Source organism: Microtus oregoni, unplaced genomic scaffold, assembly GCF_018167655.1.
Source record: "Microtus oregoni isolate MIOR12 unplaced genomic scaffold, Mior012 000036F_ref0000092, whole genome shotgun sequence".
In the NCBI taxonomy this organism is placed as follows: Eukaryota; Metazoa; Chordata; class Mammalia; order Rodentia; family Cricetidae; genus Microtus; species Microtus oregoni.
Genome location: NW_024543095.1, coordinates 1,499,843 through 1,526,126, shown reverse-complemented (window position 1 = coordinate 1,526,126; position 26,284 = coordinate 1,499,843). Strand labels below are relative to the sequence as shown.

The 26,284-nt window shown below is 47.3% G+C and overlaps 2 protein-coding genes across 3 annotated transcripts in view; one reads left to right on the top strand and one right to left on the bottom strand.

The window, feature by feature from the left end:
* The window catches only part of Rbks (ribokinase), an 83,456-nt gene extending 69,944 nt beyond the window's left edge, over positions 1–13,512 (top strand). The window contains exon 9 of one of the 2 annotated variants that reach the window (XM_041631119.1): positions 13,238–13,512. In XM_041631119.1, the coding sequence (XP_041487053.1) occupies positions 13,238–13,411 (174 nt within the window). In that variant the 3' untranslated portion in view covers positions 13,412–13,512. The remainder of the gene's footprint in view (positions 1–13,237) is intronic. The other variant, XM_041631118.1, reaches the window with a different exon arrangement.
* Positions 13,513–14,893: 1,381 nt separating this feature from the next.
* On the bottom strand, positions 14,894–23,074 carry Mrpl33 (mitochondrial ribosomal protein L33). The gene is made up of 4 exons (XM_041631122.1): positions 22,982–23,074; positions 22,411–22,429; positions 19,817–19,923; positions 14,894–15,155 (listed from the first exon to the last, which is right to left on the bottom strand). Exons 1-4 carry the CDS (start codon positions 23,001–23,003, stop codon positions 15,106–15,108), a joined length of 198 nt encoding a protein of 65 aa, XP_041487056.1. The 5' UTR covers positions 23,004–23,074; the 3' UTR covers positions 14,894–15,105.
* Positions 23,075–26,284: the final 3,210 nt, after the last annotated feature.

Sequence of the window (26,284 nt, the reverse complement as noted above, 5' to 3'; positions counted from 1 at the left end):
CCTCAAACCAGCCAGGTGCAGCAGCACAGCCAGTACTGGGGAAGCAGAGGCAAGAGGGTCACAGCAAGTTCAAGGCCAGCCTGGTCCACCTGTTCCAGGGTACACAGGGAGACTGTCTCAAAAAAGTCAAAACACACAAAAATGGAGAGACCTGCCTGGAGCCCTTATTCCATTTCCTTCCATCGTTTTTGATCAAATGGTAGAATCCCATAGTTTGAGCCCAGACCGAAATGATTCACCCTTTCCAGAAGTAAATTCCTAAGGTGGAGTGTTTCTCTGCCCACAGCCCCAGTGCCACCTGGGAACTCATTAGGAATGCAAATCCCAAGCCCCACCTTAGGTTTAATGGATCAGAAAGTTTGAGGGTGGAGCACAGCCATCCCCATTTAACAAGCCCTCCAGGCTATTCTGAGGTCAAAATTGAAACCCCTAGCTTAGAAGACTTAGGTTTGCTTCCACTGAAGATATTCAGAGGTACACCATATATTCTGAAGGTATTTTAAAATATTTAAGGGCAAAGGCCAAAAGCCCTTCCAGGTACTGAGCTCCAACCAGACATCCTAACTGCCACCAGCCAGGGGCCCTGAGCTCTTCTGCTTGGTTTCTGTCTGGACAATGAAAGCCTGGCTGCCTCACAGGGCTGTAATGAGATTCTGTTTGGATTACATCTGTAAACATACCCTGCAAACAGGTGAGAAAGTGAGAGTCCTGTCACTCTCCGCTGGATTCTAGGGTTGGGAGCATTGTCCCTGACAGGAGCAGAAGGGCCTGCATTTATCACTTCCCTGACCCAGTTCACTTTTCTTACCCAGTCAGTGACCTGCTGGATGTGTCTCAGGTTCTGCCATTTAGCCTCACCAAGTCGGTCTGCTGTTAAGGAATACCATTTCCTAATTAGCCGCTCACCCAACATAAGGGACTCTGTACCCCTGCTCAGACATGTCTCCCGGCTTCCCCTGAATGCTCTATGTTGGTCTTTGAGGGTGGACTGTGGATACCAAAGCTCTCATGCCCAGTGCGCGCCACACCAGAAACCCCCATTTCAAATCTTCAAGAAGGAAGCTTAACATTTATTTTGATGGCATCCCTTAAGCAGCACAGAAAATCAGAGAGAAAATCCCTCAAGCCAGCCAAATCTACGGAAACCAAGATTGACAAACCAGACCAGTTAGTGTTGCAAAGTGTAGTGGGTTTTCACTTCCCAGATTAGCGGTCACAGACAGTTTCACCACAACAATCCTCAAACAGCAAACTCCTGGTGCGTCGCTGCCTTAATCCGAAAACCTCAGAGACTCTTGGAGAAAATCTGAGGAAGGCGCAAACTAAACCTTTTTTGCCATGTTTGTTAGGCATGAAGTTCTCGTAACTAGTTCCCACTGGGTCACCAGCAGCCTCGCTTCCGTCTGAAGTGCAGCCAAAGGAATATGGTTACATTTTGTCTAGCTATGAAATAACACATTCTCAGTTAACTATGTAATTAAAATATGAAATTATTTTACTGAAAAATGGGTACATATTTAGCAAGTCTGCAGAGACAGAAAGTAGAGAGACCTAAGGGCAGTAAATGATGTGGTTTCTTTGAGGGGGATGAAAACTTCTAGACTCAGCGCTGGCGGTTGCTCAACTCCAGGACTACACCAAGGAACAGGGAATTGTACTCTTTGAGCAGGTAGACTGTGGGTTAGGAATTAGATCCCAGAGCCAGGATTTGGGGAGAGGTTGTTTGTTTGTTTGTTGTGTTTGTTTTTCTGTGGAAGGTGTTTGTAGCTCAGTGACCCTGGGTTTCATCCCCACCACACACACGCGCGCACGCACACACACACACATAAGTGACTAGCAGATTATATAAACCAAGGAACAAGTTTCAGTTCAGTACTTGATTAATTTGAAGTGCTGATCATTTGAACTATATTAGGCCATGAAATAGTTTAATCTTTTAATCCTAGAGTATTTTTAAGTAGACTGTCTCAGCCAAATCATTAACATTTATCATGAAGTGGCAAAGATATGAACATCTGTGATATAATTTGTCATGTTTTCTACAGATAATTTAGCATGGCCATCGGCTCCATTACACAGAGAGACAAACTCTGGGTGCTGGCTAGCTGTCACGATGCTCATAAAATGAAGTGGTTCAGGAAGGCGGGAAGTTTGAGGTTGGGGAAGGATGTGATCTCATCCTCTTGAGGTAAACATGATAAGAGGAGAGGACCAGATTCCAATGGGAGCTGCGTGTGCTCTCAGCTCTTGTGTAAACCGCCTGTCTCAGGGTCAGTCCACCACAGAGCTCACTCAGTCACATCTGCACAGGCGACAACCTTTGCACCAGCCATCCAGATCCCCATCTGCTCCCAAATTCCTTACTCTGTGGCTTTGAGTTTCCCAAGGTTCACTGGTAACCATGTTAGGACGTCTGGCTCAGTGAAGGGAAGTGGGGAGCCACCAGTTGTTGCCCGCCCTGCCCACAGTGGAGCGTGTGCCTGTTAGGGTCTCTCACACGCCCAAGACCCTGACTAGAACATTCGCTCTTCAGAACAAGAGGCCTACTTCAGCATTTCTCAGATTTATCACCCTGCCCCAAAGAACCTTGTAAAAAAAATCCCTATTCACCCTCCTTTTTCCCCCATAAAATATTAAAATGATAACTATACTCATATGTACATTTATATACAGTAGCTCTTTAAAGAGACACCAGCCATTGCAATAGCCATGGTTTCTCACATTCATGAGTTCTAGCCCCCGTTGGGAACACGCGCCCTGTAGGAAATAAAAGCCCTCAGCAAAGCTCTCCTGCTCATCCTGGCAGCGAGTAGTGAGGTTGGTCACGTGGAGAAGGGGACCCAGCAGCCTGGTGGTCTCTGCTCACCAGGATGAGCCCTGACCTCAGTTTCCAAGCTTGCACAGCCACCTACTGCCTTTTGGGGTCTGCTATCTCCTCTCCCTGGCAGAGGTGGCATCTGCCCAGCCGTGGATAACAGCGTGTCCCACCCAGCTTTAATGCAGAGGAGTCCAGGATGTACATGCCACCGTGCTGACCTCCGACCCTGCCTCTCCGAGCTTTGGCTCTTCATTCTCTAGCCTCTGCTCCTTGTCCCTGCATGGAAGCCAGAGCCTGGCGTGCCTTCTCCAGCTTTGCATTGACAACAGGGACCCTGCTCTTCACTCTCCATTCTCCACACTTTAGTCCCACCCACTCGCTACAGGGTCCACCGACAGACTTCACTGCTAGGGCTTTAGTCCTGGCCTGCACAACCCAGGGCTCCAGATACTGGCTTCTACTTCTTCCCAGACACCATATTCCGCTCCTCTGAGCTGGGAACAGAAATCCAACCCTCTTGCTCTAACACTCCATAGGTTGTGTCCGTATGATGGTGATCCCTTTTGTCCCTGGAACCTTGTCTGATCCCACTGACCTAGATCGTGGGTTTTCACTGTAAAATCTTGAGCAAATGAGATGGCCTCCGACATGATGCCATGGAGGCTGCGCCGCTCCGTTGAACACCCGCTCTGGTCCGGGCTCTCCTGGACCCTCTGACATAGTCTGAAGTAGTTTTCACAGTGGTCCCCACATACAGGTAGATAGATGCAGAAAAGATGAACAACCTGCCAGGCATCACACAGCCAGGACATTGGTGAAATCGGGTTTCAGGTCCTTTTGGTCCCATGCCATCTGCACATGGTTCCCCAGTTGTGTGAGTTTTAATTCAGATGGCAGAGGGTTGTCAAGGGGCTGAAAGCGAGATTAAAAGGTCCTTCTGTCTGGGGCCCCCCGAGGTTTAGGACTCTTAGGCTCAGTCGTCTACTCCTGTCCTGGCCATGGGAAGGGGGCAGAAGTCCGTGCTTAGACATCCATGCCAGAAGGAGGACAGGCCTGGCTGCCAGTCTCGCCTAAGGGTAGTCATTCAGCAATTGGGGCAGCGCCCTAAAATGATCCCTGGAAGATGAGTCCATCCCAAACCAAGAGCAGACAGTGGGGCTGAGCCAGAGGGCTCTAACCTGGGCCCCAGCACCCACGTGAAAGGTAGCAGGAACGCTGGTGGTTGGTTACATTGCTCTCTCCTGAGCCCCTGGCCAGATCCTCAAGGAAGAAGCGGTGCCTCAGTGTGTTTCAGCCATTTGCTCCCCTCCAGCCTCTGAAACCACAAGCAGACTGAGGAATTCAGCCTGCAGTGTGGGCTGAATAGTTCTAGGGAGGGAGCCGCTCTGAAAAGAAAGCAGTATCCTCTTGTCAGAAGGAATGTGTGAAGACATCAGAGAGGAATGTGGGGGCTCTGTTGGGGTGGCTCAGCAGTTTGGCCTCTGAATCATGCCATGTGGGTCCAGATTCCTAAGGGATGAACCCTCGGGACTGACATCACTCTCTCAAGACCATCGGGGCTCATTGTGCTGCCCAGCAAGTTTTTACCTTGGGGTTTTCAGCACTTGGTTTTTTTTCCCCCAACCGCATTTAATACCCATCATTCCTTCCAGTTCACCCATTTTCTGTCATCTGGAATTTGACAAACTAGGGCTTTTATAAGCCTGTTTCATGGCCGCCACCCCATTCCCCCAGGAAGGGGAATTCTTAGAACAGCGTGTGCTGGCTCTCCCGCCTGACCACTCAAGCCCGGCTTCTGTCAGGACATTTCAGCAGTGGCTGGGCGCAGCACTAGGCCTCAGGATCAAAGGTGACAAAGCTGTCTTCATGACCTCAGGAAGGAGGCATAGAGGGCTCAGAGGCTAACTGGTTGGTGGGATCAGAGAATGTCTTGAACACAGTGCCGGGCAGTCAGTGTGAGACCAACTAGGCTGATGAGGAGCTGTGTCTTAGGAATAAATGTAGACACTAGTCCATGGATGTTCTGAGCTTCAGGAACAAAGATCCCAAAGGGAAAGAGGTAAAACTAGAAAAGAAGTTTATGCCGGGCAGTGGTGGCCACACCTTTAACCCCAGCACTCAGGAGGCAGAAGCAGACAGAGCTCTATGAGTTCACAGCCAGACTGGTCTACAGAGCGAGTTCCAGTGAGTCTTAAAATTTTAAAAAGGGAAGGGAGGGAGGGGGGAAGGCAGGAAGGAAGGAGGTTCATGTGCTGTGCTCTGTTTAAGGAGCTAACATGTTATGCTCAGAAGGCCAAGAAGCATGTAGAATGTCTTAGGCATAGAGATGAAGCAGCCAGATTTGCAAGCATATGTAGGATAGACTAGAAGGACCAGGCTCAAAAGCAGGGAGACCAGTTAAGAAGTCACTGTGGACATGAGTGGGAAGGTGGCCAGGGAGAGACAAGAGGGCAGAAGTGGGCATTTGGAATTGAGTCCCGAAGACCCCCAGGTTTTCTGTGTGGATGTGTACAAGCGCAGGAGGGCAGTGTCCCAGCAGGCCGCAGTGAGCTCAGGTTGTCTGTGGGGGTGACTATCTATCTATCTATCTATCTATCTATCTATCTATATCTAGTTTTTCAGGACAGGGTTTCCCAGTTGCTTTGGAGCCTGTCCTGGTACTCGCTCTGTAGACCAGGCTGGCCTCAAACTCACAGAGATCTGCCTGCCTCTCCCTCCCGAGTGCTGGCATTAAAGGTGTGCACCACCACCACCGGGTGACTTTCTACCATTTTTAAGCATTTGCTTTCCAGCTTTCCAGCCGGAACAAGAGGCCCCTCTCATACAACACTCTCACCAGACAGCCCCAAGAGACTGGGTGTGAACTGAGTCAGCTTAGTGAGGGCACAGAACCATGATGGTCATAGACAAGGGCCCCAAAACGGCGGGGTGGGGGTGAGGAAGATGGAATGGAAAGTGGGACTTTGGCCAGAGAAGATGGTCTGAAAGAAAGGAGGGAATGAGATCAGCCTTCACATAGCAATGCTGTCTCGCGCCTAGTAGCAGAGGCCTCTCCACACCCCAGCTTGGCACTATCCTTAAAAATTCCCTCCTCTCAGGTTCTGCCCTTGAGGCTATCTGAGCAGCTGTACAGGGCCCACCCTCCATCACCAGCCCTCAAACCCTGCCTGCTCCCACACACCTGTCCTGGGTGCTGCTGGGATTACCACAAAACCAAAAGCAGTTTAGGGAGGGCAGGGTTTATCTAGCTTATAGGTTACAGTCCATCACTGAGGGAAGTCCGGGCAGGAGCTCAAAGCAGGGACCTAGAGGAGGGAACTGAAGCTTACTGGTCCTTTCTGTAGCTGGCTCAGCCTGCTTTCTCGTACACCTCAGAACCAGCTGCCCAGGGTTAGACCTCCCACTTCAATCATTAGTCACAAAACTGGCCCCACAGACTTGCCCACAGGCCAGTCTAACAGAGGCAGTTCCTCGACTGATACTCCCTCTGCCCAGATGATGCTAGCTTGTCGACTTGACAGAAGCCAACCAGCACACTTCTAGGAGCCTCGGTAGGCACCACTGGACATTTCCACTGTCATGACACACTTACTCGTGAGCTGCCACCACACGTACATGGAGCAGAACATCTCAAACCACAGGGACACGACGGCCCTTGGGAAAGCAGGGATTTCAGAATGCTGCATGCACTCTGGGTGAGCACCTGGTCCTAAGCAGGGAAGTGTTCTGAGAAAACAACCAGTACTAGCCACGTTGGTGACTGTCGGAAGGAAGGCGAATTATGCCATCACCCCTTTTGACATAAAAATAATTTTCAATAGAAGGTTAAAACCGTCAAGTTCTATCAATGAGATCGCTTCCATTATGGCAAGAATGATTGACTGGAAAGCACCTTACTTACAGGAAAATCATGCTGATGGAGTACAGCTTCCACTTTTTAAAGCACTTCCCATTAAAAAAAATCATCCCAATGTATAAAAATAGTTAAAGATGTGAATCAACAGCCAAGTAATTTATCGGCAGTTGAAAGCCTTGTGGTATAAATAGACCCAACAATGGGAATATCAAGTAACTCTCAGCCATGGCAACCTGACCTAACACAGAAGAAAGTCACATGTGGTTCACCCAGAGCCAGCCAGCCAGCCACCTTGGACCCGATCTGAAAGAGAGAACATGATGAACCCAGAATCATTAGGTCAGGTCAACACTAAGTGCTGGGCGGGGCAGGGGAAGAGACACAGGGAGTGAAAATGTGGACCCCACCCAAGAGTCTGTAAGTTGTCCTGACTGTAGGCCTCTACAGGAAATGCACACATGGTGTGTGTGTGTTCAGGGTTAGGGGATGGGCAGAGTTCCCCAGCTACTAAAGAAAAGAGATGTGTTTCGACTCTGTGATGTCCTTCCTTCTCTCCTCCTTCCTGCCCAGACTTTACCTGGGATATAACGAGCAGGGAACATGGAACGAACTGGAGGTTTCCTGGGACTCTCGTAAGTCAGTAAGTGGTGCCTTACTGTCTGAGGTTCGGTTCCTTCTTTGTTCTGTCTTCTGTTAGAGAAGGTCAATCTAAAGGTGAAATGAAGTTGGAAGTCTATGCTGGATGTAAAAAGCATCCAGCTTCACAGCCTCCCGCCACAGAGCCGTCCCCACCCAGACATCCTCACCTTCCTACTGCATATGAATAGTTCCTTGTCTGCCCTTTATGCTTTTCCATCTTGGGTGTAATATGGCTTTCAAGGGTTGGGGCTCTGTGGCCCAGTTATACCCACTTTGGGATACCCCTGCATCTCACTTCTCTGAGGTCAAAGCCAGAGCAACTGGAAATTGGTTCATCAGTAATTGAGTACACACGTGTGTGTGTGTATGTGTAAACACGTGTGTACATGCATGTAGAGGCAAGAGGTCAATCCTTGGGGACCGTGTTTCTGTGAAGGATATGTAATGTGGGATTTCCCTCTGTATGCTGCAAATATGTTTTATTACCATTGGTTAATAAAGAAGCTACTTTGGGCTTATGGCCGGGCAGAATATAGCCAGGCAGGAAATCTGAACAGAGATATAGAGAGTAGGCAGAGCCAGAGAGACACCATGTAGCTAGCTGATGAAGGAGACAGATGTCCTAGAAACTTACTGGTAAACCATGAGCCTTGTGGTAAAATACAAAATAATAGGAATGGGTTAAGTTATGATGTAAGAGCTAGCTAGAAATATGCTAGAGTCATTGGTCAAGCAATGTTGTAATTAATATCGTTTCTGTGTGATTATTCAGATCTGAGCGGCCAGGAAACAAACAAGCAGTCTCTGACAACAGATATGTATGTGTGACGTGTGTACACATACGTGTGTGAGAACATATTCTCATCCTGTGCAGAGACCAGAGGAGGACATTAGGTCCTCTATTGTCCCTTTTTTTTTTTTTTTTTTTTTTTTTGAGATACAGCCTCTTCCAGCTCAAACAACTGGAAGCTTGTTTGAGTTGGGCCATCTGGCTAGCCAGCACGCAATCAGGATCTGCCTGTCTGTGCAGGTACCCATGCCCAACTTATCTGTGTCCTGGGATTTCAGCCCGGGGCCTTAGGCTTCCACAGCGAGTTCTTCCCATAGCCTCCACCTTGATTTCTGAGGTAGGCGTTGCTATCAGCCTGATGCTCACCAAGGGTAGGCAGGCTGGCTGGCCCACAAGCCCCAGGGTCTGCCTGTCTCCTCCATTTCTCTAGTACTAGAAAGGCAAAAGCCACCCCCATGCCCAGCCTTCATGTGGGTTCTTAAATCGATAGTCCACGTGTTTACAAGGCAAGCACCTTGCCAATAGCCATGTCCCCCGCCCAGGTGTGTACCTCGTTTACGGTACTTTACATCTGAAGAGCGATGGGGAAAGGTGGAGATGATTTCTGATCTCTTTACACTGTTTAACCAGGTGGGGTGGGGATTGCCTGAGTCAAGGTTCGTGGTCACCGTGTTCTGCCATGGTTGGTTAGCTCTGCTGCTAACACCTTGAGCCTCGGCTCCCCTGCAGTCACTGTCACAGCCCCTAAGTGTTCCTCCCAGTCCCCTCGACTTGTGCATGCCTGGCCTGGGTTGCGAAAGCCACAGTGAGCTTGCACTTCAGCATCCACACATGCAAGCGGGAGTTTCCCTGGATTCATTTCGCACTGACAAATAGCGGATAGCCGCAAAAATGTTTCAAAAAGAGGGAAGTCATGTAGAGGCAAAAATGGTCACACTTGCAAATTCACGAAAGGTGACCGATTTGACTTTTTAGAATCTCTAAGTCTTTAATTTTTATTGCATAGAAAACTTGGAAATTGCAGCTCTGCCGCACCCTATCACTAACGTGCTGTCACACTCGGTTCCGTGTTCTCCCCTGTGCATGTGTGCAGTACATATGTGTGGGCAGAGGCCAGGAGGGCACACAGTGTTTGTTCTTTTTGTTTTTGTTTTTCAAGGCAGGGTTCCTCTGTGGTTTTGGAGCCTGTCCTGGAACTAGCTCTTGTAGACCAGGCTGGTCTCGAACTCACAGAGATCCGCCTGCCTCTGCCTCCCAAGTGCTGGGATTAAAGGCGTGCGCCACCACCGCCCGGCCACAGTGTTTGTTCTGTCACTCTCCACCTGGAGACAGTCTCACTAAACAGGAGGAGCAAACCAAGTGATCCTCCTGACTGTCCACTCACCTCACAGGCACACACGCGCGCGCACACATAGCTCTGAGCCGCTACCTTTCTAGCCCAAATATGTTGGGTTTTAGATGAGTTTCTGACACGTGACTTACTACATAGTTTCAGATGATTTGAGCTTCTGGTCCTCCCACCTCCACTCCTCAACGCTGGGGTTACACGCATGTGCCACACGTCCAGTTTAGACAGCTAGGGATCAAGCTCAGGGTTTCATGCACACTGGGCAAGCACTGGGCCAACTGAACGACAAGCGCTTTGATTTCTCATTGTTCATTGTTATTATATAGAAATACGATTCATTTTTATACTGACAAGGTACCAGTGATCTTGTTGAACCTGTTATTTCATGCAGGAATTTTTTTCAAAGGAATGAATATCTACATAAATCATTATGCCAGTCACAGAATTTTTCTCCTTTTCTGCATACTTGTCCTTTTTTTTGCCTTTCCAAACTGGCTATGCAACCCAGAACAACGCCGCTGAAAGGGACAATACCCACCAGGCCAGGCCCCAGGATGAGGGGAGTGTTGCTCTTCCTCCAGTGTGAAGCCCACAGGGCATCTGTTCATAAACGCCCCCTCAGATGGCCAAGCCTAGTCTATTGTCTTCCTGAAAATGTTTAAAAAATTACTTATATTGATTTTTAAAGTAAGTGTCAGGCTAGCCTTGCATTCATTCCTTGGACAAGTTCTACTTGATTGTGGCGCATGTGTACATGTTTATATATTTATGTTACACCCAAATCCACGCGGCCGTTTTTATATTTCCTTGCGCTGCCACAGTCTGCTTTTGGGACCATGGCATGCTGACCATGGAAGGCGGCAGAGACGCTCCGCGCCTGCACCCTCGGCTTTGCCTGTGCCCACTGTGTCACAGTGACTTTATTTCTGACTTAAATTCTGGAAGAATCCTGCAGTGAGGATAGCGGGTGTTCTTGGTGGGAAAAAAAAAAACAATTTTAAATATAGGAAGAGTGTACCTTTGAAGGCTGTCTGTGAGGCAGGGGGAAGGGAGGGAAATGGGGTGTGAAAACCTGTTGCCTAAGTAATGCCTCCAGCACACAGCTTCACCCGTGTTTCCTCACCTTCGGCCACAATGACAGAAGCAATGCAAGCAGTGTCAACAGGACACAGCAAGCAGTACAATGTCTCTATCCTTTAGTGTGAGGGTGTTCAATCCCCCGGAACTGGAGTTACAGATGGTTGTGAGCTGCCATGTGGGTGCTGGGAATTGAACCTGTGTCCTCTTTAAGAGTACCCAGTGCTCTTAACCACTGAGTTATCTCTCCAGCTCTGTTTTTTTGAGGTATATTTGTACATTTTTATGAAGTATATTATTCAATACATAGAATGTAATAATCAAGTTGAGATAGTAAACATTTTCATCTCTTCAATCACTAATCATGACATATTGGAATTTTTATATTTTCTAGTCATTTTTAATATATCAGATTATAGGGGGAGAGGTTTCCTTTTGTCGTTATTTGTTGTTTTGGTTCTGAGATACATCTCACTAGGATGGGCCTGGCTACAATGGAATTCTGTTGACCAGGCTGGCCTTGAACTTGCAGTGATCCTCCTGCCTCAACCTCTGTAGTGTGGGGTTACAGGTGTAAGATGGGATGCCCAGGCTTCAAGGTTCTCACAGTATAGCCTTCAGCTCAGTGTTCCTCTGGCCCCAGCCCCTCTCACGTCATGCTGCTTGCTGGGAAGCGAAAGAGGCCTGAGACCCATGTCTGCCTCCATTGTATCCATAGAAAAATGAACTTAGAGAAACACCTAGGAGCTCAGAAAAAGAGGAAAGAGAAGGAAGAGGAGAGGAATGGCAGCGGGGAGGAGGGAATCCACATCCGCAAGGCTATGGCTCCGTGGCAGGTTCCATACTGCCCATGTTGGCTGTGTGGACAAAGTGCGGTGACAACACTTATCTCCTGAGTCCACTCTTCCCTCCTCGCTGCCTTGTTCTGTTAGAAATCCAGATTATTCCAGAGAAACCCCAGGAGGTTTTCTCCAACCCTTTCTTAAAACCCTCACTAATTGAGCTTGGCATGGTGGTACAAGCCCGTAAACCCAGTGAAGACTCCTGAGGCCGAGTCAGGAAGATCCCAAGTCCAGGCCAGCCTGGACTACCTAGCAAGACCCTGTGAGACTCTCACTCTTGAAAACACACCCCAAACCATTTGTAAGCTGCCATACTATTTAATACTTACACATGGGTTCTGCACACACCCCTTTTTAGACAGGTCTCACTATGTAGTCCTGGCTAGTCTAGATGTCATCGTGTAGACCAGGCTAGCCTCAAGACTGTAGTTTCTGCCTCGGCCTACTGATACGATGCTGGGACTAACGCCCTTCACCACCATGCCTCTTTTCTCATTGTGCACCACTGTGCTGGACACGTAGCTCAACGATGTTTCAGCTGCACAGAGACAATTATGCATCAGGGCTCTCTCTTTGCAGTGGTTAGAACGGCCACAAGACTTACCAAGAACTGTGAAAACTAGGCCTAAGGAATCAGTAATCGGTGTGCAGGGGAGGGGGGCACTGGAAATTGCCCCTGAAAGCAGTTGATACCAGAATTTCCAAAGTGAGATTCTATAATTACACTTAAAATTGTTTTAAACATATTGGTTACAGGATGAGGTAGCGCCCTAGAAGCGCTGATAACGGTATTAATTTGGTTCCTCTGTGACCTTCTCTAATGCAGACCCTGGAGAATGGAAGGGAAGATGCTGTTCCCTGTATTTGGTTTGAGAACAGCAACTGAATGGCTCTCACCACTTTGCATGCATTTGTAATGGCTAATTTTAGGGTTAGAGGCAGGATATACAAAATGAGCCTGGGGCATCTTGTCCCAGAAAGCAAGCAAGAGCAAAATGATGGAGATAATATAAAAGACACGGGAGGCAGCTGAAAAGAACCCAGTTGCCAATGCTGGCAGACCCTGTTCTTAAGTGGGCAGAGCTCCATTCTCAACTAACGCTTTAGATCCCTGAGCATATACTATTGACAGAAATTATTTTGAGTTCTACATTCAAAATCTGTCATCCCTCCCCACCATTTATTTCATCATTCATATCAGTATGAACTCACTTTTTGGGGCTATTATCTAATATTATTTATTCTGTTCTTCATTCCTCCCAGCTTACAGAATATAATATGAAAAGAGGAGACTGTCATTAGATACCTGGCAGAAGCCACTCAGCCACATAGTCGAGGAAGACTTATCACAACACACATCCATGCTTTGATTTAGAAACAAATCCCAGAGCCAGGCAATCTCCCACACTGGAGACGCCAAGGCTAACCTGGGCTACACAGTGAGATCCTGTCTACCCTAACTGAGACACATTCTACAAAGTAGCCAACCTCTAAACTGTCATCAAAAACACCTAAGATGCTGTCATAGCTTACATACATTGAAGAAACATGACAACTAACTGTAAAATGGCATCCCGCATGGGATGCTGAGACAAAAAAAGGACACAGCAGAACCTAATAAAATCCAAAGTATGAAAATCAGTTACCGATATACCACTATTTCACCAGGTATGGTAAGTATGCCACATCTAGATGTCAACAAAGCTGCAGCTGGAGTGTCTGTGCTCCTCTGGAACTCTGAAGCCATTCTAAAATTAAAAGGGTTGATTCAGTCTGTCCTGGGGCTTGAACTCAGGGCCTCCCACATACCAGGCAGGAACTCCACCACTGAACCACAGCTTGACTGCATGTCTTCCTTTCATTGCAGGGTGCTGGTGACAGTTTTGTGGGCGCGCTGGCCTTCTACCTGGCCTACTACCCGAGTCTACCCATGGAAGAAATGCTCAAGAGATCAAATTTCATCGCTGCAGTCAGCGTCCAGGCTACAGGAACGCAGTCCTCTTATCCATACAAAAAAGACCTTCCTCCTGCTCTATTCTGACTGCTGCTAGCCCCCCAAAAATATAATCTGGGAATAAAGTGCACATGGGTGTGGCTTCTTAGCTCACAATTACTAGAGAAATGCCCTTTCTTTGTAAGCATATTCATTCATGAAATGACCAAGGCTTCTTTGACTCAAGAGTGATACTTTCCTTTTTTATATTCACGATTTTAACTAGAATTAGATTCCACCATCAGAAACTGGACGATTAGTACCAATATTTGGAGAGCAGCAAATTCTAGTGCTGAATGCATGGTAGAAGGCAGTGTTTAATTTTATGTGTATTGGTATTTTGCCTGCATGTATGTCTGTGTGAGGGTGTTGGATCCCCTGAAACAGGATTTACAGACAGTTGTGAGCTGCCATATGGGTGCTGGGAATTGAACCAGGGTCCTCTGGAAGAGCAGCCGGTGCTCTTAACCACTGAGCCATCTCTCCAGCCTGAGCAGTGTTTAGAGCCCAAGCAATGAATGTTCCAAAGGGAAAGGGGATAGCAGTGGGCTCTCCCTGGCTCCTTCTGGGAGAGATAGGTAATCCTCACCTTTAGCCTATGTTGTCAAACCTGCTTTGGGGACTGGGAATGTAGCTGAGTTGGTGGAGTGCTTGTCTAGTATGCATGAAGCCCTGGGCTTGATCACTGCCTAAACTGGGTGTGGTGGCACATGCCCGCAATCCCAGCACCTAGGAGGTGGAGACACTAGTTCAAGGTACCCTGAGCAAATATGAGTCACCCTAGACTACATGAAATCCTGTCTGGTGGGGGGGGGGGAGACACAGAGAGAGAGAGACTGCACAAGCTTTATGTCTGCATTTATAGTACAAGAGATCACACCCATGTGGGCTGGTATCCTAAAGGCTGAAGGAGTTCCCACAGCAAAGTAGGTTATGGACCAGCAATTCTAAAAAAGCTCAGCTTTCACTTCAAGCCAGAAATCTGAGGAAAAAATGGAGGCAGCTGGAGAGTTTTGAAAACTGGTGGGAATGGGAAGATGAGGCGAGGCAGGAGTCATACATCAACACGGGCTATCATGTAATCCCACCATGCCCCCAAAGCAGTGATATAGAATATACTGGCGCTTCTGGTAAAAGAAAGGTACAGTCAAGTCCACTGCTGTCCTCAGAGCCTGTGGCCCTTCTGGACTGCACAGCTGTGAGAACTTCTCAGACTTACAACTCTGGTGAGCTTGTTGAGAATACAGACCAAGGGCACTGTTCCTAATGACCCAAGCCAGAACCAAAGCAGATGTTCTGTCTCTTTCCTTCTTCCAGCTGCATGCTGTCCTGCTGCCACAGGGTGACTGCTCCACACAGCCTGGAGCACTGTCCTGAGGAGCAGCCTAGCAAGCGCTGCTCAAGTCTCACTGTGGAAAATGGCTTCCCTCATGTGAGACAATAGTGATTTCTTGGTAAGGTGGTTGGGCTTTTTTGTTTTTTACATTTCAAACAGTAGGAAAAATATCACTAAGAGACAAGAGCACAGGCTATTTTGACATTTTTATTAATGCCTATAAGAAATCCAGAGAGATAAATATCTGGTCTCTGTGAAGAACTCTTTCCTGGCACTGCTCCTTCCCAGCAGCCTTCTCACCGGCGGCCATGTTGTCTCCTCTTCTTCAACACTCTGTAGGTCTCTGAGCCAGTCCCTCGCCCTCAGTCTTCTCGTTTATGAATCAAATTCATTTTCTATCCAATGCTTAGAGGGACCGTATTTTTTTCTGTTCCACGAAGAGAACTTTTTTGTTCACTGTGAGGCAAGAGAGAGGGATTGTAGCAGAAAACTAGGAAGCGTCACCATTTTTATCAACATTCACACCACCCGATCCTTCTTCTTTTTCCTTGTTACTGTCCCTCAGATGTGAGCATGGGCTGATTTTCAAGTCTGAGCCACAGCAGACAGACAGACATGGGTAGGGATAGGGGATGTCACCACCCAAGCAGCACTGTCCTCAACCAATCAAACATGGCCTACCCTGCCTGGGGTCCACTCTCATGGGTAAGCAAGAACTGACTGGGCACTGGGCTGCAGAACAGCACTGAGAGCGGAGCAGTCAGAGGGAGAGCAAATACAGAACCTCTGCTATCCAGAGATGGCTTCACACCAAAGAGGAAAAGTCAGATCAACAATGCAGCACCACAGCAAAACCTCAACCCCACAGATCCCCAAAAGTGCTACCTGCCTTAGAGAGAGACTGGAGCTGGGCGCTGGGAAAGGGGGTTTTCACAGAGCCCCAGGGTCCTATACTCCACCATCAGCCTCCAGCCAACCCCACCATACACACGCACATACGCGCACCTAGCTACATGCCCTAATTCTCCTGTGCCACAAAAACAAGACACTCAAAGAAAACCCAGAAGGGCAAAGGACTGTGTGACCTCACAACTCCTCACTGACCCTGACCATACAAGCATTTCAACTTTGTTGTCTCTTCTACAATGAAAATGGATATACTTCTTATTAAATTTTCAAACTATGATTAAGAATTAGCTGGAGAGCTTATTTAAAATATATTGCTGTGGGCCAAAGAGAGGCTCGGTGGTTATGAGCACCGGCTGCCTTTCCAAAGGACCCAGGTTTGATTCCCAGCACCCACATGCTGCAAACAACCATCCATGACACCAGTTCCGAGGGCTCTGACGTCCTCTTCCAGCCTCTGCAAGCACAGGTACACTCGTGTCACACATACATACAGGCAGCCAAATCATCCTAACAAATAAAAAATAATGAAAAAAACATCTAAATATACTGCATTTCTCATTTCCATCCTAACTCCAATTCAAAAGCAGGAATTCAATTTTTTTAATTCTCTAGGCAGCTGAACTTAAGAACCATTAACCAGCCAAGAAAAACGTACCACTCAATTAAAAACACACCTATATTATAAAGGGGTATTGTTCACATATTTTGGAATCATGTAAGACATGAGAGAATATCTGTATGCACTGAGAAACAATCAGGAGTTACTAAACAGACGTGTCCAGAAGCCAGAGCAAGATTCTAAACTGGTCAAGGTGCACACACCTTTATTCCCAACACTCTGGGAGGCAGGGCAAGTGAATCTCAGTGTTTGTTCAAGGTCAGCCTGATTTACATACCAAGTTCTAGGCTGGCCAGTAATACACAGAGACCCGGTCTTTAAAAAAAAAAAAAAACCAAACCAGCAACAAATAGAACAAGGCTTTATAGAGCTTTATAGACTAAAAATCCTTTATTCTCTGTGTTTATCCCTTTAATTGAGACAGTGACAAGCACTGCCACGTTTATACAGAGACCCATGTATCCTAAGATGATCATGTGAAAACCCAGGAAAGCTCTTAGGACCTGGAGAGCAGGCCAAATGTGCTGAATGCCTATAATTCCAGCACTCAGAAGGTACAAACAGAAGAATTTCAAGTTCAAGACCACCTTGGGTTATGTAGGAACATGACACTCCCTGTCCCACTAAATCCCCCCCACACACCCCCCACCCCCCTACCCCCCCACCCCCCGCCAAAAAACAACCAGAAACATGCTGGGCCTGGTAATCTCGGCACTTAGGAGGCAGAAGCAGATGGATCTCTGTGAGCCCCAGGCCAGCCAAGGACACAATGAGATCCTGTTTCAAAATTAAAAAAGAAAAAGAGAAAAAGTCAGAATTTAGGGAGAAGCCAGAGCTTACTCCAGCGACACTTGGACACAGTGAGACCAGAGCAGGGGGTGGGCCACAGTGCAGGGCAGCAGCAGCCCAATGAGTGCCAGTACTGAAAAACAGAAAGTTCTATAAAAATAGTTAAGAGTCAGGAGCTCTGAGTGCTATGCTGACAACAGGCGAGGGCCCTAACTCTTCTGTTATGGGTTCTTCTCTAGTTTAGCTTGTGGATGTTTGGCAGCTCTAGGAATTGACGAAGGACCTTGTAGACGTAAAACAGGTACTCAGCCATGGAGCCACACATATCCCCAGCCAAGGTCCTGATTGTGAACCAGTATTAGGAAGGTGCTCTAGCCATCGGTCCTGCTAAGTACAGCTACCACCCCTCAACAAAGAGGCTTCTCTACAGCAAATCATGGGCTCTACAGAGACCATCACAGAAAACCTCAACTGGAAACAACAGATCGTGGGGAGCCCGGCCCCAATAGACACATCTCCCTCACAGCCCTGCATCTTTGGATCTGGGGACAGCATGGAAGAGGGGCAGAAAGACTAAAGGTCAGAAGACCAAGGAGACTAGGTGAAACAGTGTCTCCTAGAAATGGCTGCATAAACAAGGATGGAACAATAGCAGTATCAATGGACATGTTAACAGGAACGGGGAAAATTCCTGGGGTCTCACCCCTAGATATAAACTACACGCAGCTAATGAATGCTGGGAGAATTAGTCTCCCCCAAGGATAAGTGAGTACCTTATTAAATGTCCAATGTGCAGTGTCAGCCCGGTTGTGTACATACATACACATGGAACAACAGAGGCTATTCAGACATTTGTACATACACACATACACGTGTAATGATAATAATAGAGGCGATTATCAGCTTGGAGGGGACATCGATGGAGGGTGGCTCAAGTGGCTAGAGGGAGGAGAGAAATGATCTAATTGTATTTCACTTAACACTGACTCCAAGGAGCGAGGGATATAACACAATATTAAAGCTTGTACAAGGTCCTGGGTCAAAACCCAGCTGGAGAAGGGAAGAGCATGACTCCAAAGATCACCCGCACCGAGGGCCTAGGCAAGTATCAAACCCTCTCCTCTCAGGTCTTCCCTGGTGTGAGAGACAACCATTCTCCCGCAGAGCTGTTGCCAGATGAACAATGAGCACTCGTGTGAGCTGAGCTGAAATGACACACTGCTATCCACCACACTAAACATAATGCAATTTTCAGTCAAAATGTTTGCTGTTTAATTCATAGAAGAATGAATCTGTCAAGTTTTCCATAAAGCTAACCTAAATCTACTCTGTTCCAATTAAAGTCTGTATTGCCTTGTTTAGTGATCCACAGAATTAAAGCTGACAAGTTTTCATTCTCTTCATGATAAAGCTTAATACGCTTATGCCTTGGACTTTAATCCTTCCTCCTTGGCATCTAGTCTTAAATGAGGAAAGGAGCTCTGAAGACAGGGGTGGGGGCTGAAGAGGGCTCAGGGATTAAGATACTGGTCAAGAAGACCCAGGTTCGCTTCCCAGCACCCACATAGGGTCCACAACCATCTGGAACTCCACAGTTCCAGGGAACCCAATATCCTTTCTGACCTCCATGAACAATGCAAGCACACATGATGCACATACATACAATTCAGGCAAAACACTCAAATAAAATGAGTATACATATATACATACATAGAGAGGTGTATGTGTGTGTGTGTGTGTGTATGTACATATGTATGTATGTATAAAAGAGGCAGATGCAGCTGGCTGTTGCATTGGAGCAGTCTGGGAAATGATCAACTGACTGGAAATCTTGTGTTTCATTCCTGGTTTGCTTTATAAGAGACTAACAGAATATTATCCTCCAAACAACTTCACTCATTAAAATGATGGGAAATGGTCAGATTCTCTGGTACCCTGAGCAAAGCCAGCCCTAAGGCAAACATCTTCATTGCAAATCTGCAAGGCATCCATAGAACAGTAAGAAGTCAGGCATTAGCTACCCCAGAAAAGACATTTTGCTACCAATCTCCAGGCATTTCCCATTAGAAAATCTAGTTGTAACTGGGTGTGTGGTGCACACCTCTAATCCCAGCACTCAGGAGGCAGAGGCAGGCATGAGTTTGAGGCCATCCCGGTCTATAGAGAGAGTTCCAGGACAGGCTCCAAAGCTACACAGAGAAACCTGTCCCGAAAAAAAAAAAAAAAAAAAAGAAAGAAAGAAAGAAAAAGAAGAAGAAAGAAAGAAAAATCAAATTTTCTGCCCAATGTACCAACATATACTCTCTACTCATTTAAATCATATCTGAAGCTTGTGACTGGCCCGTCGGACCACACCCTCCCCTCCACAGATAGCTACTGCCTCTATTCTTTGCATGGTTGATTTCCTACCTTTACAAAACTAATTCTCGAGTACCTGGGGACTCTGCCTACCTGTCCTAGCTCTAGTGCACCTCCCACAGCTCCAGTCCCACCACATCCCAGCATCGCAGTGATCTTATTCGTGTAACTTATTATCACACTGTCACTTCTTCCCTCTCCCTCCCAAACCAAGAGCAGAGACTGAGTTTGACATCCTGGTGTACCCAACCCCAGCACGGCAGCTACTGCTATAATAAACACGGTGAAGAAATGTCACGATTTCAAAGGGGCACAAAATCACCAAAGACACTCATTCGGGAAAGGAGTCAGAGGCCTGCTGTGGCATCACTCCCCTGCTGTGGCATCACTTCCCTGCTGGGACATCACTCCCCTGCTGGGACATCACTTCTCTGAGTCTTACCAATTGGATCATAATGCAGAAGAGTCAGCTTTTCTCGGAGTCGGCTTCTCTTGTGGTTGAAGGCGAAACCTGTCCCAGCTTGGCTCACCAGCCTCACCAGAATGGTTCTAAGATGAAAAAGTACACTGTTAAGAGCTGAGGAAACACACCAGGCCACCAAGAACACGCAGCACACTTGTTGAATTTTGTGGAATCAAAGTAATTATGAATATTACTTCATCCTAAGAAGGGTCTGTGCTACGACAGCCTATATTTCTCATAAAGCAATTTCAGTGGCTCTGAACCCCGAGGTAGTCACCTACCGGGACCTGGTAACAACCTCACCAAACACCAGGACTGATCAAAACCTCTGGCACCACTCCACAAGGAGCAGGAGCCAGAATAAACAATAGCAGGCAGTCACAGCTGGCCCATGGGCAACTTTGAAGATGCTGCCTCAAAAAAGCCAATTCTTCCAAAATGACGGAGGCAGTTCAATCAGGAAGGGACAAAATTAAAGAGATCTGAAGTTACACATCACTAATGTACAAGCCCTGGACACCTTCATATTTCATTTAAATTAGTTATCCAAACCATAAAACTTACTGCTTGCCTCCCTGGCCCTTTGAATACCGTACTGCTACTCTGTCATATGTGTGTGTTATCTTTGTTGGTCCACATAAGACATCATTTCTCCTGCCATTCCCAAAAAATCTAAAGCATTCAAGACCACATTACAACCAGGCATGGTAGCTCACTCCTATAATCACTCTGAAGGCTCAGACAGGAGGATTGCTGTTAATAAGTTGACCAACCTGGACTGAACTACAGTCCAGTCCTGCACTGGGAACCAAACCCAGGTCCTCTATGAGAGCAACAAGCACTCTAGTCGACTGAGCCATCCTTCCAGATCCGAGACCCACACGGGAGCACCGGACAGAAATCTCAAGGTCCAAATCAGGAGCAGAAGGAGACGGAGCACGAGCAAGGAACTCAGGACCACGAGGGGTGCACCCACACACTAAGACAATGGGGATGTTCTATCGGGATCTCACCAAGGCCAGCTGGCCTAGGTCTGAAAAAGCATGGGATAAATCCGGACTAGCTGAACATAGCGGACAATGAGGAATACTGAGAATTCAAGAACAATTGCAGTGGGTTTTTGATCCTACTGCACGTACTGGCTTTGTGGGAGCCTAGGCAGTTTGAATGCTCACCTTACGAGACCTGGATAGAGGTGGGCAGTCCTTGGGCTTCCCACAGGTCAGGGAACCCTGATTGCTCTTCGAGCAGATGAGGGGGGGGGACTTGATCGGGGGAGGGGGAGGGAAATGGGAAGCGGTTGTGGGGACGAGGCAGAAATCCTTAATAAATAAATAAATTTAATAAAAAAAAAAAAAAACAAAATAAATCCAAAAAGACCACATTCCGCAGTGATGTTCAGAACAGTGCCTCTGAGGATCAACGCAGTATTGGTTGATGGATTAAGAAAGACAATGATACCAGGTCTGGGGACGCAAACCAGTAACCCTAACATTCAGGGGCCGGGAGCAGGAAGTTCACAAGTTCACAGTCAGCCTGGGAAACTCACTCAGGCTTGTCTGAAAACTTAGAAAAATAAACAAATAAAAAGAGGGCTGGGCAGGATTCAGTAAGAGAGCATTTGCCCAGCACGCTTTTGGCCCTAGGTTCAATCCCCAGCACTGTGGAGTGGGAGGCGTGTTTACATAATCATTCATTCATTCCTGAAGATTCAACAAATCTCTGTGGGGTCCTTACTCTGTAAGGAGTCCTACAAGAAGCAAAAAACTAAGTCTGCATCCTCTCAGGGCTAAAACCATGGAACAGAAGATGAGCTGGTAAACGGGGCAAGGCAAGGCATGGGTCTATCCTCTAGTCCACAGGCTTGTGTTTAGCCACACATTGTTTCTAGTGCTTAGACTGATTTCCAAACCTATAAACAGGCTCTCGGATTTAATCAATCAGAGTTATCTGTAGATTCCTGCAGAAGACTCCAGGAAAGTGAATCTTGGTCCTCACTCCAAGGAAATAGAATTTTGGTGCTGATCGAAACATAGTAACGGCCTGACAGCAACCGATAAGTCCTGAGATGAGAGAAGAAGCCAAAGCTCCTTTAAACAAAGGACATGAATGCTGACCGGAGGCTACTCAGTGGGACTGGAGGCAAACAGGACAGTGCCACACTTTGCAAGAGGCCAGATTTCCAACTCCGCTCTTTTCCTAGGCCAGTAATGGGGACTCTTGGGAGATGCTGCGCAGCGGGTACCACAGCTCCTATCAGCCACAAACCTAAGAGGCAGCAGCCAATCATGCACACGGGCTGAGTTGCTGAGCTATGCGTTCTGTGGTTCCGGTATTAAATGCATTTTCAGGTTAGGTATTTGCAACCTGGGGCAGAATTACCAAACAGCAGCACTATCATCAAGTCAAGATGCATCGGTATTTTTATTTTCACACCGACAAAATAAGCAATAAATAACCCTAAATCAACTTTGAGGAAAGCAAACACTGGCTTAAGAGACAGATACACTGGCCGCAGCTAGACTACCAACCCCAATAAGCAAAGTTTAAAGAAAACAAACGCTTTTACTTACTTTGACTTGCTCTTGGCAACTTTTTTTGTGTAAAGGTTGGAAGAGAAAAATAAAAAAAATACATTTATTATTTATTTTACGCAAAGTGCTTATAAACATCAATAATAACCCAAAACACTTTAAGAAATAAGCCACGTTTACCCTAAAGTACCTTTCCTGGATAATAAAGAGTAATCAGACCAACAAAACTTTGAATGCTTTTTTTTTAAGACAATCCATGCAGTTGGCTGGCACCTTAAAGTCTTTCTAAACTAGTCTGCGCTCTCTTCACCCTTCAATGGTGCGATCATTTGCACTGTAACAGCCTCCTGTCTTAACAGGTGAACTTTGCAAACTTCAGCCAAGTCACGTGAGGCGAGAACGCCCTCGCAGCAGGAAGTCAGTGGGGAGCCAGAGGACCGGTGACACCGCGGCTGCCGGGGCGACTCTCGTCCCTACGGAGGCCAGCGGAGCCCAGACCCGGGAGGTGTGCGCCGGGTAGCAGCTTCCCCGCCTGGCTTCATCCCACGACCTGCCTGTCACAGTCTCGGCCCCACGCCGCGGGCCCTGCCGCCGCCTCAGACCTACTTACAAGACGCGGCAGAAAGCAGCATGATGTCGGCTCCGGTACTCTAGCCCAGGCCGACCTAAACAGCGGAACAACTGCTTCCGGGGCATGAGCCGGTTCCGGTAGAGGGCTCAGGAAGTTGACAGAAGCCACGCCCTCTCTCGAAGGCCCATGAATTCTCTAACTGTGCTTTATTGGCACTGAGTTTTGGGGTATTATGGGATGGATCCTCCTCCATGCAAAAGATACTACTGCCTAATATCACAAGCTCCTGATCTGCCTGGATCCAAAGTCTGGTGCCTTTCCCATTAGACATTGAGCTACCATTTGGCCATCATGATTTTTTTTTCTTCGAGACAGGGTTTCTCTGTAGCTTTGGAGCCTGTCCTGGAACTAGCTCTTGTAGACCAGGCTGGCCTCGAATTCCCAGAGATCCGCCTGCCTCTGCCTCCCGAGTGCTGGGATTAAAGGCGTGCGCCACCACCACCCAGCTGCATCATGAATTTTTTTATGCCTTTGCAAGGAGCTCTAATCTCACTGTTAACTTCATCTCCCAATCAATAATCAGGATTTTATTAGTTTTGCTGTTGTTGTTTCTACTTAATTTTGTGTGTTTATGATAATTCTCCCTATTTTCTAATTTGTTCCTAGATTTGCTTGTTTTTGCATGTCTGAGTGTTTTGTTTGCATGCATGTTTGTGCAGCACATGTGTGCCTGGAAGCTGAGGAGTTCAGGTGAGTGCATAGGATCCCCTGGAACTGGAGGATTATGATGTTGTGAGCCATCCCAGGTCCTCTATGAGAGCAACAAGCACTCAAGTCGACTGAGCTATTCTTCCAATTCCATTTTTTGTTGTTGTCTTAAGTGATCTTCCCAATAACCCTGTCATAGTATTTCCACTCCCACATGAGGAAACTGAGGATTGGGGTGACTAACGACCAAGGTTGCTCAAGTTGTGAGTAGAAAGTCTTGGTCTTGAACCCAAATCTTCAGAATCCAGAGGTTATACTTTTCTACCTACTCAAACATGGTAGGCATGTATTGAGTGCTAGTCTAGCCAAATCAGAGCTCCAGGTTCAGTAAAGACCCTGTCTCAAAACAGATAGATAGATAGATAGATAGATAGATAGATAGATAGACAGACAGACAGATAGATTGATTAAGGTGGAGAGGAAGTAACCTGACATTGACCTCTGGTCTCCACACATGAACGGCCACACATGGACACACACATATAACACAGACAAAAGAGATACATGTGAACTGTCTTGAATTCTTGAATGGACTATGAAGGAAACAATGGCTTTCTCCCACCATTAGCTGTATGTATCTGTTATTTATACTTAACACGTTGTTGGCAGCTGGTGAGTTGATCAAGATGTAACACATGATTTGCTTTTTCTTTTCCACCTGAACTTACATATCACGCCCTCTGTACATTATAAACTGCAGAACAGTAAAAGCACCTGAGAGCCCAGGAGGGAAAAGTGTGGTTCTGTAAGGAGCTGGAGCACAGCCTCTCTGGGAGCCTAGTTAAGGGGGGAGAGGACACAATTTAGCCTGGATCTCAACCCGGAGAAATAGATGAGGAAGTGAGAATCCACACTGTGCCCTGCCTCATGCTGGTGGACACTCGATTCCCAGCACTCAGTGATGGAACTCAGGCCTCTTCTCTATGCTGGGAGGGCCCTGGCTGCACACCATCCAGCTCACTGTCTCATATGTGCCCCTCCTGACTCAAGGTTGGGACATAGAACTACTGTTCTTGTCCACAAGGTCAGCGATGCTAGCTCCCTAACCTATCCCACAGGCCAGGGAACATGGGTATTAGTGGAAGGGAGATCACAGGAAAAAGTTGAGTTTCCTGCAAAGAGATGGTACCTGCTCAGTTTCCTCCAGAAAGACCCAGGCACTTTCAAAATCAGGTCTTCTGCCTCAACAGCTTAGAATTAGAGCAAAGAATGCCTGGAAAGCCAGGCTGAAGGCTGGGGATGTGCGCCAGACTCAGTCTGTGTGGGATAGTGTCCTCAGGATGGTGGTCAACACATCGCCATTATCAAACCCTCCGTCATGATTCAGCCCCACACCTCTCTACTCTGGGTCAGTATCACTAGAAAGCATTTGCTGACCCTGTACTCCCCTCTCACCACACACCACTCCCTCTGTGCCCTCAGAGTAGCTAGTAGAACTCTCTGCAGTCTTTGAATCATTAACCTCCCCCAACCCCAAACCAAATCATTGAGTCCAGTTTGTGGTGGCCAGCTACTCTGAGCATGAGGCCCGCCTTGGAGTGTGGTGGGTGTGTCCAGTGTCTCTCTATGGAAGAAAACTCATCTTCTGTTTCCCAGCAGCTGTCGAGTCCTGGTTAGGAGTGGGACTTCCTGCCTACTTCCCTTCTCAGAGAGACTGTGACAGCAAGCCCAAGACCTTTACAACTTCAAGACACACAAAGTCCTACCCAGTTTTCAAACTCCTTAGAAGGTTCTGAGGCTCGGCCAAAATCAAAACTACTAAGTGGGATCTGTGAATTCTAGATTAGATAGTAGGCCCCAAGTTGCAGGTGTGTCTACTTAATTCATTTTGCGTGATGAGCCGCTCTCACCTGGGTAGGCAGAGGAGGGGAGAAAGTGGCCAACTAGAAAACAATGAGGAAGTCATTGAGTTATAAGCTAAGAGAAAGGTGCTCGCCTACATTCCCGAAAGTTCTAGGACACTTAACAGAGGCCCAAGACAGAAGACCAAAACCAGGAAGTTTAATTGCAACCGGAAAGATTGATGGAGGTCCTGCAGACACACCCTTCCCGCCCACATATTTCACCTTCCACGAGAAGTGCCAGAAAGGCTCTGACAGAAACAGTCTCGGGAAAGTCAACACATTCAGTCTGATTGGTGGGTGATGGATGGGAGAGAACTGTGGGTGCTGGAGCACAGGGTGTGGTGGTTTAGGGGGACATGGGCTGAACCAGGAGGCAAAGGGTGGGAACTGGTCAGAGCCAGGCATTCCTGGTGTGGGTGGGATGCTGGGCTGTGGGGCAGCTGCTGTAAAAGCAGCTGAAGGAAAGGAGCTGCCCACAAAGCGAGCTGGCTGCTTTTACCACCAGCCCTGTGACTCTCCAGATCTCACATTTTTGAGGGGCAGGAAGAGTAGTGGGGTTTTTGATTGTTGTTTTCTCTCCTTTTGTTTTTTGTTGTTTAGTTGGTTGATTGGCTTTATTTTTGTTTATTGATTGATGGATTTTTTGAGACAGGGTCTCACTAGCTATCCTTGATTGGCTTGGAGCTTTCTACGTAGAGACCAGGTTGACCTTGAACTAACAGAGATCCTC